This window comes from Drosophila pseudoobscura, chromosome 4 (assembly GCF_009870125.1).
Source record: "Drosophila pseudoobscura strain MV-25-SWS-2005 chromosome 4, UCI_Dpse_MV25, whole genome shotgun sequence".
NCBI lineage: Eukaryota > Metazoa > Arthropoda > Insecta > Diptera > Drosophilidae > Drosophila > Drosophila pseudoobscura.
Window position 1 is genome coordinate 24,434,118 of NC_046681.1, and position 11,036 is coordinate 24,445,153.

Sequence of the window (11,036 nt, forward strand, 5' to 3'; positions counted from 1 at the left end):
CCGTGGACCCGTGGCCCCTTGGCCCCGTCTCCTGGCATTGTAATCTGGTGCCATTCCATTCCTTTCCATTGCTGTTTTCTGCTCATTGCAGTCCAAATTTGTTCAGACATTTACTCCCGCTCTGTGGCCGTGCAAGAAATAAAAAATCATTTTTACGATGCCCCTCGAATCTCTGAGTATCTCTCAGTGTGTGTGTGTGTGTGTGTGCCTGGTGCAACATTTCGCGCTGCAGGCCATGAGGCTTGACTGCTGCTGCTGCTGCTGCTGCTGTTTCCTGTTTACCGACGCCACTCGTCCTCGGGCCTGCTGACTCACTGCCATTGAATGCTCAACGCCTTTCCGCAGTCCTGACTTTCGCAGCCCTGCCAATTCCTGCCAATTCCGATTCCGATTCAGTGGCACTGGCAGTGGCCCATCTTGGCCATCCTTTTGTGCAGTAGCTGGAGCTGGAGCTGGCGCTGGAGCTGCGGCCAAACTAATTCCGATTGCATCTGCGAGTTTTCTCATTAACGATCAGACAACTCCCTGCACATTATTCACCAGCTTCGCAGGAAAACTTTCGTGACTAACTAAAAGTTATGGCCTGAGAAATTGTTGGCCCGAGAGAGGGAGAGGGGAAGGGGTTTGCCTGGGGAATGCATGAATGAATGGCAACAAGGGAAATTGGCGATTCCTTGTAGGACTTCAAAACAAGTCTTCAAAAGTCGCATGGAAAGATTGTTCCACCAAAAGACAAGGAGATGTCCGCAAAAGTTGAGAGTCAAGCGAAATAAATATATTCTCGCTCACTAAATAATAAATAGTTAAGAAAAATAATAATAATAATAATAATTATATTCATAATAATAATATTTATAATAATAATAATAAGCGCTAGGATAGAGCATGAAAAAAAATATAAAATATATAACTATATAATAATAATAATGAAAATAAATAATAATAATGATTATAATAATAAATTACTAAATAATTATCTTAATTCAATTCTTACATAATTATATTTCTTCTTTTGCTGCAGCAGAAATTCTTTTTCTTTTCTAAGAATTCGAAGTACAGTCTTAGAGGAGTCTCAGGGGAGTCTCAGGGGAATTCGTTAAACGGAATTATATTGTAGAATATCGCATATAGAATTTTTTCATATAGCATCCTTTTTTGCAGAATATAGAGTTGAGAACTGCAGCGTTTTGGAAATAAATTAGTTAAAAGAATATTTGATTATTTTTTAGCTAGTTCTAGCTTTAATCTATAGGCCATCTAGATCAGATTGAAGGCTACACACAGATCCAAAGGAAAATCCAACAAAATAATGGACCACTATTTGGAGCATACGATAGAAGCCTTTTTGATGATCCTCAGCAGCTGAAAGATATCTGCTAATAGGTCCCTGAATTACAGGAAGAAAATAAAGATCAAAGCCATGCGAAAAAGATCATCGGATGGACTGGATCGGATCATTCTACCAAACAATTTGAGGGCGTGTAAAAAATACGACCATAAATTGAGAATTTGCTGTAACAGAACTTCTTTCATGCTCATTCTATATATTCAATCGAAGGTCTTTTGGGCCAAAGAACGCATCGATCAGGAGATCAAGAAGTGGGAGGCCCAGCCCCTGTCGCCGGCTCAGTCAGAGTTCAAGGAGCAACACCACAAAACACCATACAAATGCCAAATGGCTGAATCCTGCCTAGAAGATGAGGTGTGGACTCTTCTTAGACCAATTCTTGGTTGGTTTACAACAAATCCCAGGCCTCTAGCAAATACCAGACCTTACCAAATGGAGCTCGTTTTACGAAAACTACAAATATAATGTTTGAAAACCCTTTCCTCTGTAAGACACGCTTCTGCGATGCTGAATAAAGTTCTTGAGAAATCACAACTGTGGGTTTTTCTGTCCATTGTATGTCCATCGTTGTCCTTGCATCACATGCCCGTTGCACGCCTGAATGGGTTGCCATATCTACCATCAAATGCAGAAAAAATACTGCGAATATAAATGCCATCATGCATCTTTTGTTTGGTATTCCGCCCGGCCATTGTGGCACATAATTACTGTGGCATGTAGGAATGGGCGGCACACATATGTAGGACAATTTGGCAATTTCTGGCATCTTTGGGAAGATTCTTTAGACCGCTGAAGGGGGCGGGAGGCACGTCCGAGCAAACTACGTGGCGAACAAAGGAGGATGAGAACAATTGCAGTTCCGGGAATAGAACGAGGCCGGGGCCGGGGATAGACCGTGTCCTGGTATGCCCTATCTATCTATCTATCTATCTATCTTGAGTGCGAAATCACGTGCGGGGCATTCTACAGATTGTTTGGCAATAATTGGACTGGACGATCAGGCGGCACCTGCTGATCGGAGATCAGATCTAAATCCTTTAGACTTCTGGGAAATCCCCCCCGGGCCCGATCAGGTGCCAATGAACTTTCGAAACTGAGAAGAAATTTCAACTTTTATTTAAATGATGTTCGGCGACTCCAAAAAGGAATAATAAGCGAAATAAGATAGAAAAATGCTTTGCCACACAAAAGCAATCAAACGATGTTTAATTTTATACAGAGAACATGTCTCTAGCCCCAGCCTCTCCGGCCAAGTCCGACGACCATCTGCGATTAGCATAACATCAAGTGGGTTTGGAATTGGAATACAAATGGGGAATGGGCTATGGGCAATGGGCAATGGGAATGGGAATGGGAACGGGAATGACCGCAGCCACAGATACTTACAAGATACATAGATACAGGGGAGGAGGAGCTGGAGACCAAATCTTCTTTGCCTCGTACCACACATTAATTAATAACTTCTATGAAATTAGCGACACAACACGTGGCATGCCGCAAATGGCAGTAGAGGATGCGCCTTGGGTTCTGCGTTCTGGGCTTCTTATATTTGCCAGTGGCCTTTGTTCTTCGATCTATTGTACGCTTCACTTGCTGCGATTTGTATAGAAAGCGGGACTTGGTCTTTTGGTAATCGTGGCCAGGCCATACATCAAGTTTATTGGTAAGACCTCGGGCCGCCTCCACACCAAACCGTTCGAGTTTAATGACCCTTTCTCTGGCCGCTTTGGTCGGGTTTTATGGCGTTTGGTTTATGGTACTAGAACTATTTATTAAGTCTAGTCTTTAGATCGAATTTGGTTAAAGGAAAAACTGGAATATGCCTACAATTAACCCTTGATTCTTCGACGGGAAGCTGATGACCAGATCCAGGGTAAACAATTTTTAAAAAATTCTTTTCGATTATGGATTGAGGTGCCAATTATCATTAAAAATATCAGTAGAGCAACTAGCTTGAAGGCCTTGGTTGATATAGCTTTAAAAAGACATATTCTGTACTAGAATTAAGTCCTCAGACTTCTTGTAATATTACAATAAACTATAATAATAATAATAATTAGTAGAGCAACGCAATTTGGGGAGAAATTGAAAAATACACTTGATAAAATCTTAAAAGAAAATAGATAACAAAAAATAAAATAAATAAATAAATATACAAAACATAAAACTATAATAATAAAATAATTATATAATAAATAGATACATAATAACGAAAAAAAATTAAAAATATGGTATTAATTATAAAAAAATTCCTCGATTATTAATTAAAATACAGTTCTCTCCAAGAAGCGCGTAATTACCTCTTAAAGTACAGTTGCGCCTAAAATAACTAATGTTGATATCCCCAATAAATAGATCTTTGAGAATATAAGAAATTGGAAACTGATTAGAATGAAAACTGATGTGATTGCAACCGCAAATCCTACGATGCATTTGTATTTTCTTTGTGAAAGATACGCCAAATAGACATTTAATTATATAGGATTTATTCTTTAGTTTTGGTATTCAAATACATATATACCGAAAGCACTCTACTTTACTATTAATTCAATATTGTTTATATTTAAAATATTAATTAATTAAATCAAAGAAGAAAAAAATGTCTTTTTACTGCTCCAAATTCTTTGAATCGATTTTCTTAATTTAAAAATTATATTATATATAAATGATATTATTATTTAATTATTTACTTAAATTTTCAGCTCAAAATACTATTAAAAAACCTTTATTTATAGTTCCAGCTGGGGTTGCAGCCCACTTTTAATCAACTAAATGCAACTACTACTACTATCCAGAGCACAACTGTACCTGGGATTGTCCATTGAAGGCATTCAAACGATGAGTCAAAGAAAACGTTCAACGACTCATGCGAGGCCCCAATATGCTCGTACTTTGCAGTTAGTCATCCGAAAAGAGCTCCTGAATCGAAAGCTAACCGAGAACGCCGTTCAGGTACGGAGGGGCGGGGGGCAGGGCCAAGGGGAGCCTGGGGACCGAGGCGTGTATCTGTGGCTGACATAAAACAACTAAAAATAATACAAATACAGTGCCATAAATCTTGTAGGTGAAAGAAAGCCGGAGGAACAGTTGCAGGGCAGCGGGAGAAAGACGTGGCAATGCAAGAGCTCTGGATGCTGGGGCAGGGGCAGGGGCAGTGCCATCGAGGGTCCCTACCCAAAAGCGATGGCGGCGGCGGCATCCAAAGTACTTTCCTCTAATGGCAGACACACACGTATTGGAATTACCTTTAGTCTGAGTGCCAGTATGGGTGCCTAGGTATCCCATATCCCATATGCCATATCTTTTGTGGATGCCACACAGACCTGTGTCTAAGTATCAAACTGTTTCAAATTAACGAAAGAAAGGGGAGAGAATGAAGCACAGCGCGACGTTTTTCGAATCTCTTTTGAATAAATTTAGTCACAGATCTTTGGGGTCGGTCGTTGTCTTCGTTTTTGGTAATAACATTTGTCTAGTTGGATGGATCCCCCCCCCCCCCCCCCCCCTTGTTTCTCTGTCCCTCTCTTTTCATTGCTTTAATACCCAGATCCTCCTTGCAGATAAATGTAAAGATGGAAAGAAAGCATTGTGGCGCGGTTCTTATTTTACTTTTATTCTCTTCTTTATTTTACGTCTCTTTCATCTTCTTGTCGATCCGAATTAATTGCCCCTGACTTATCGCCGTCGTATATCGCATCAGAACTATCGCATAAAACCTATCGCATAAAACCTATCGGGATCGGGGTTAATATCGGTAAGGGCTAATATGGGGTTGCCTTAGGGCTAATATGGTGTTGCCTTACAGCTCGGCCATCCTGACAAATGGATCGCCCTCGATCCTTACAATTGGTTACTTTTATTTTCTACTAGGCTAAAATTATAAAATACAGATTAGTAAGAGATAGTTCTACACTGATCACGCCAATTTACATATTTCCGAAGTCGACAGGCTTCTATTACACCATCGTACGGAATCTGAGATACTTGACAATTATCAATGTCAGTTATAACATATCGATCATTTGGTAAATTTTTTTTGATAATGTATGGTCCTTTAAATTTTGGTATAAATTTCTTATTTGTACCTATCGTAGTGTCAACGTTTCGTACGAGAACAAAGTCTCCTTCTTTAAATTCTATATGTTTTCTAATATTTTTATCATAATAGTGTTTTATCTTAGTTTGGTTTTCAGTTATTTTATCTAATACTCCTTTCCGAATTGCTATTAAGTCTCTATTTGGTTTTGGATTATTTTTGTCTTCTAGAAATTCCGTTAAAGCGTCAATATCACAGCCTCTTTGCTGAACACCGAATAGTACCACCGATGGTATTTCCCCAGTAACCGAATGTTTTGAATTGTTTATTGCATATTCCGCTTTTGTGAGTAGTTTACACCAATCTGAATGTTGCAATGGTTCAGTTATCTTTGCTAACATACTTTTCATTGTTCTATTTACCCTCTCCACTTGCCCATTTGCCTGTGGTGAGGCAGTTGCTGCTCTAACATGTTCAATGTTGTTACTTAGCATGAACTCGCTGAATTCCAACGATGTGAAACATGAGCCCCTATCACTGACAATTCTCCTAGGTCTGCTGTAATTTTCAAAATATTTCGTTAAGCATGCGCAAACTTCCTTAGTACTAGTTGTGTTTGCAGAATACAATTTGACAAACTTTGTGAACCCATCAATGACTACCAATATGTGTTTCTTTTTATTAATGACTGAGGGGAGAGGTCCGAAATGGTCAATATGCAATGTGTCGAATGGAATTGGTCTTTTCGGTATACTATGTAATGAGCGATTGTTGGAATGGGACGGAAGGCTGAATGTAATACACTTAATGCAATTTTTTATAAAACTATCAACTTTTGCGGTCATATTCGGAAACCAATAATGTTTCTTAATTTCGCTTACACATTTTTCAACTCCCAAATGGCACAATTTTTCGTGAACAGTTCTTATTAAATTATTTTCCATTTCTGACGGGACGTAAAGCAATTCGAAATCAGCATATTTTCTATAGACAATACCATCTTCCAATACGAAATTTTTTACTGGTTCTCTTTCTAACTTATCCTTTAACTGAATTATAGTGCTATCTCTATTTTGCGTGACCTGAAGCTGAAAATTGATGTCATCTATATCTATAACTGAAACTATTCGATCCTTATTATTGTTTTCCTGAACTGAAACTTTTGGTTCGTAACTGAATTCTGGACTTATTGTGGGGTATCTACTTAAGCCATCGACATGGGGCATGTTTTTACCACTTCGATGATTCACTGTGTAGTCATAATTTTCAAGTTCAAGGGCCCATCTAGCAATTTTTGAATTTACAGTTTTCTTACATAAGGTTAGAGTAAGGGCATTACAATCGGTTATTATTCGGAACGGTATTCCTTCAAGGTAAATCTTAAATTTATTCAATGAGTAGATTATGGCTAGAGTTTCTAATTCATAACTATGATACCTACTTTCTGCTGGCGTTGTTGCTTGAGAAAAATATGAGATTGGATGAAATTTGTTATCATCCTGTTTTTGTAATAAAATTCCTCCAAACCCTTCGGCACTAGCGTCACAATGCAGTTCTGTTTCCTTAGTCGGACTATACAGGGCTAGAACTGGTGCTGAGGCCAGTCTCTCACAGAGATAATTAAATATTGTTACACATTTGTCATCTAACTCAAATTTCCCTATAGTTTTTGTCAGAGCTTGCAATGGTTTGGCAACTTTCGAGTAACCCGGAATGAATCTCCTGAAGTAAGAGAAGAGTCCTAAACATTTTTGCATATCTGCGGAATTAGTAGGTTTCGGAAGGTGCTTAATTGTCGTGATGTGATCATTATTTGGCTTAATTCCATCCTTGCTTAATGTGAATCCCAGAAATTCTATACTAGTGTAACAAAACAGACACTTGCTTAGCTTGATTTCTAATCTATATTCTGCTAGGAGGCGTAATACTTTACTTAAGACAACAAAGTGTTCTTCTATAGTTTTTGTTCCGATTGCAATGTCATCCATGTATACAACTACATTTCCTTGTTTTATTAATGGGCCGAATATATTGTTTACAAATCGCTGAAAGACAGCTGATGCGTTTCGCAAACCGAATGGCATGCTAAGATATTCGTATTGTCCGTTTGGTGTCACAAAAGATGTAAATTGAATTGAATTCTCTGCCACCTTCACCTGGTGGAAACTACTTTTCAGATCCAGAAGGGAGAAATACTTATTACCTTCCATTCTCTCTATGCAATCATTTATAAGTGGCAATGGGTACCCATCCCTTACTGTTATCTTATTTAATTGTCTATAATCAACGCACAGCCTTTTCTCACCTGATTTTTTTTTTGTCAGTACAATTGCAGAGGTATAAGGGGAATCACTCGGTCTGATGTGGCCTTCAGTCAGCAATTCTTCAATAAGTTTGTCAACTACTCTTTTGTCATGATATGAAAGCTTTCTTGGTGTTGAATATATTGGGGCTTGTGACATAATTTTTATCTTCATTTCATACTTATGTTCAATGGCTGGTATGTTGGGCAGGTCTAAATAGTTTAATTCAATTAATGTTCGGATTTCACTACGCGAGTTTTCACTAAGTTTGTAATCAATATTGTAATCCTCAATGTCAATTTGTTCTATATTGTAAATATTCTGAATATCGGAAGTTTGCTCAATTACATCTAGAAGCGCATTACTTATCGGAAGTTCACTGTTACTCGGGGGTTTTTTTTTAATGCTACCTGCTGTCTCATTCCCTAATTTGTCTAATTTATGGTCTAATGTTTCTGAATTATTAATTGGTGTTTTTGATTTTTGAAGGGGTTCATAACTATTAGCAGTGTCAACCGGATGCGTGGGAGTTAGTTGATCTAAGGCTATATCGTTGGAAACAATTATGCTAGGCGAAATGGTTTTTTTCTCACTTAATTTGAAACTTAAATTTTCAATTTTATTTGTCTCGGGCTTATGATGTTCATAAAATGATAATTTTAACTTATACTTCTTCAAAAAAGGTCTACCCAATAGCAAATCTTCTGACATGTATTCATCTGGCATAATGTAAAACAAAATCATATTTTCAATGTCATGGTAGGTTACGTGTAAGTAAATTTTTCCGTAAGTGAAAAGATGTGAGCCGTTGACGCTACGAAGGTTTGATGGTAAAAGAGTGTATTTTTTGATGTTTTGGAATCGTAATGTTGAAGCTCTCACAATATTAACGGCGCTGCCCGTGTCGAACATAGCGGAAAGAATAATTTTATAAGTTTTGCGTTTTGGATCAGTGTAAAAATATACTCCTACCTGGTCAAATATCGGAACAAATGGGTATTCGTCGCTGTCTTCATCTCTGGGAGTTTTCGGTTCCATTGCTGATTTGGTGTACTTTTGCTCCGGACACGTCTTTATAGTGTGGCTGAGAGAGCCGCAACGGAAGCAGGACCCCTTCGCACGTTTGGGAGCCTTGCAATCTGAAGCGTAGTGTCCAACCAACGAACAATTGTAGCATCGCATCTCACCATTCGATGTTAATGAAGATTGTGCTGAAGCTGAAGTTGAAGCTGAAGTTGAAGCTGAAGAGATAGTCGATGAGTTCCACTTTGGTTTGTTTTTTGCTCTTAAGTCTGCATATCGATGAGATAATTCCTTAAGCTCATTGAAGGTCTTCGCTCCATACAGCAAGGCAATGGCTGGCGACGTGTCACGGAAACCGTCGATGATAAAGTGGACTGCTTCAATCTCACATACACTTGCACGCAACGCCAACTCTTGCATCTGCAAAATGTACCCCATAACGGATGTTTTTGCCGGAATGTAGAAAGTTTTCTGAAGTTGCATCACTAATTCGGTTGTCGAACATGCCTTGTCAAATGTTTTCAGAAAGTTGGTTTTAAATTGATCATAATTTTCTGAAGTGTCAAGCCGCATAAATGTGTCTGCCTCTGAATTTGGTGCCATTAATAAGCGTGCGCATCGTAGCTTGTAGGCGTCACTTTCATCAACAGCAGAACAAGCACGCTCTAATTTCATAATCCACAATCCAGCGTCTTGGTCCCTCGGATTCGAAAATGGGACCATTGCACGGATCACTTCTTTGACGCTGCTGCTCTCCGCCATTAGTTTTGTGAGCAAAGCCCTTTTTTGTAATATTCTAATGGCGGCATCTAACTCTTCTTCTTCTGGTATGCGTGCCTTGCCGACCACCGGCGTCAGCGTGTCGGCGTCGTTTTCCAAATTAGGGTCGGCCGGAATGTCAGAGTCGTTGTCGGCTGAAGCATTCAATTTGGTCGGAACTACAGGGCTGGTTGGACGATCAGGGACATAACCATTCTCGTACGCGAGTTTCTGCAGCTGCCGCAAAGTTGCATTGCTCGAGTGCGCAATTCCTTGCCCGTCCATCCAGTTCAAAAGCTGCTGCTTCTCAATGGCAGCGGGGTTCATACTGACTTTGATTAAAATTTGAATAACTGTAGGCGTTTTTAAAGTAGCTTTGGATTGCGTATCCCACTTCTGAAGTTGTGGCGCGGTTCTTATTTTACTTTTATTCTCTTCTTTATTTTACGTCTCTTTCATCTTCTTGTCGATCCGAATTAATTGCCCCTGACTTATCGCCGTCGTATATCGCATCAGAACTATCGCATAAAACCTATCGCATAAAACCTATCGGGATCGGGGTTAATATCGGTAAGGGCTAATATGGGGTTGCCTTAGGGCTAATATGGTGTTGCCTTACAGCATCTTGTTCATTATTTTTGTGGCCAAGACGGAGAAAGAGCGGGCGCGGTGGAAAGGTATCGTTTTCCTCGTAATAATTTCCCAGCCCCGTGATTGCCGTTGCCATGGGATCATAAAAAATGCATCGCCCCTTCCCTTGCTGTACCGCTCGATCAAATTATGTTAATTTCGGTTTTAGTGCGAGTATCGGCATAAATAACCCCCCCATCCCCCGAAATCATGAATCTGGTTAAAAAGAAAGAGACACTTCCAAGGGCAATGGTAAGGGTAAAATGGTATAACTTGTTCTTAGGTGAAGATCAGATGCTGCTTAGAGAGGGTTATACTTAGTGGAGTGTTTTAGGTAGATAAGTAGTAGACTATCCTTCAATATTCTTGGGATTTTCTGCAACTTTTAAAGACAAACTGAAGCCCGTAATTATAGAAATTAGTACTTATTTCCATATACAGAAAATTCGTAATATAAAATTCAGAAAAAATACCACTTTTCCTTTAAAAAAATACTTCAAGGACTTTAAAGAGGTTTAAGGCACATTATTTCCCATTTCCACAAGGGTATGAAGTGCCTGTTAATCAATTGTTTTCGTCACATTTCTAGTTCGGATTTTCCCCATAATTGTCTTCTCCCCCTTATTTTGCTTGGAAATAAAATCCTTATACGAGGTCTGCTATTTATTTTTCGGGAATAGCAAATAAGAACCAAAACTTTTCAATGAAAATGGTTTTATGGTTTTTCGAAATATTCCCCTTCGTAATGGAGAAATTCGACTGTATGCTCTAAAAATCTATCTTTCTTATAAAAAAGTAGCAATTGGGGTGATAATTTATATCTTGCTGGCTAACAGGTGCTACAAATACCGATCCCTTAGCTTTCGGTAAAACTACGGTAGTGAAATTGTTGATTTTCCGTCCAAGAACTAGTATAGATCATAACTAGATCTACAGA

At 38.9% G+C, this 11,036-nt stretch overlaps 1 protein-coding gene across 1 annotated transcript; it reads right to left on the bottom strand.

Annotated features, from left to right (window-relative positions):
* Positions 1-6,386: 6,386 nt before the first annotated feature.
* Positions 6,387-10,034, bottom strand: LOC117183920 (uncharacterized). The gene is made up of 2 exons (XM_033379459.1): positions 8,660-10,034; positions 6,387-8,582 (listed from the first exon to the last, which is right to left on the bottom strand). Exons 1-2 carry the CDS (start codon positions 9,794-9,796, stop codon positions 8,574-8,576), a joined length of 1,146 nt encoding a protein of 381 aa, XP_033235350.1. The 5' UTR covers positions 9,797-10,034; the 3' UTR covers positions 6,387-8,573.
* Between the last annotated feature and the right edge of the window lie 1,002 nt (positions 10,035-11,036).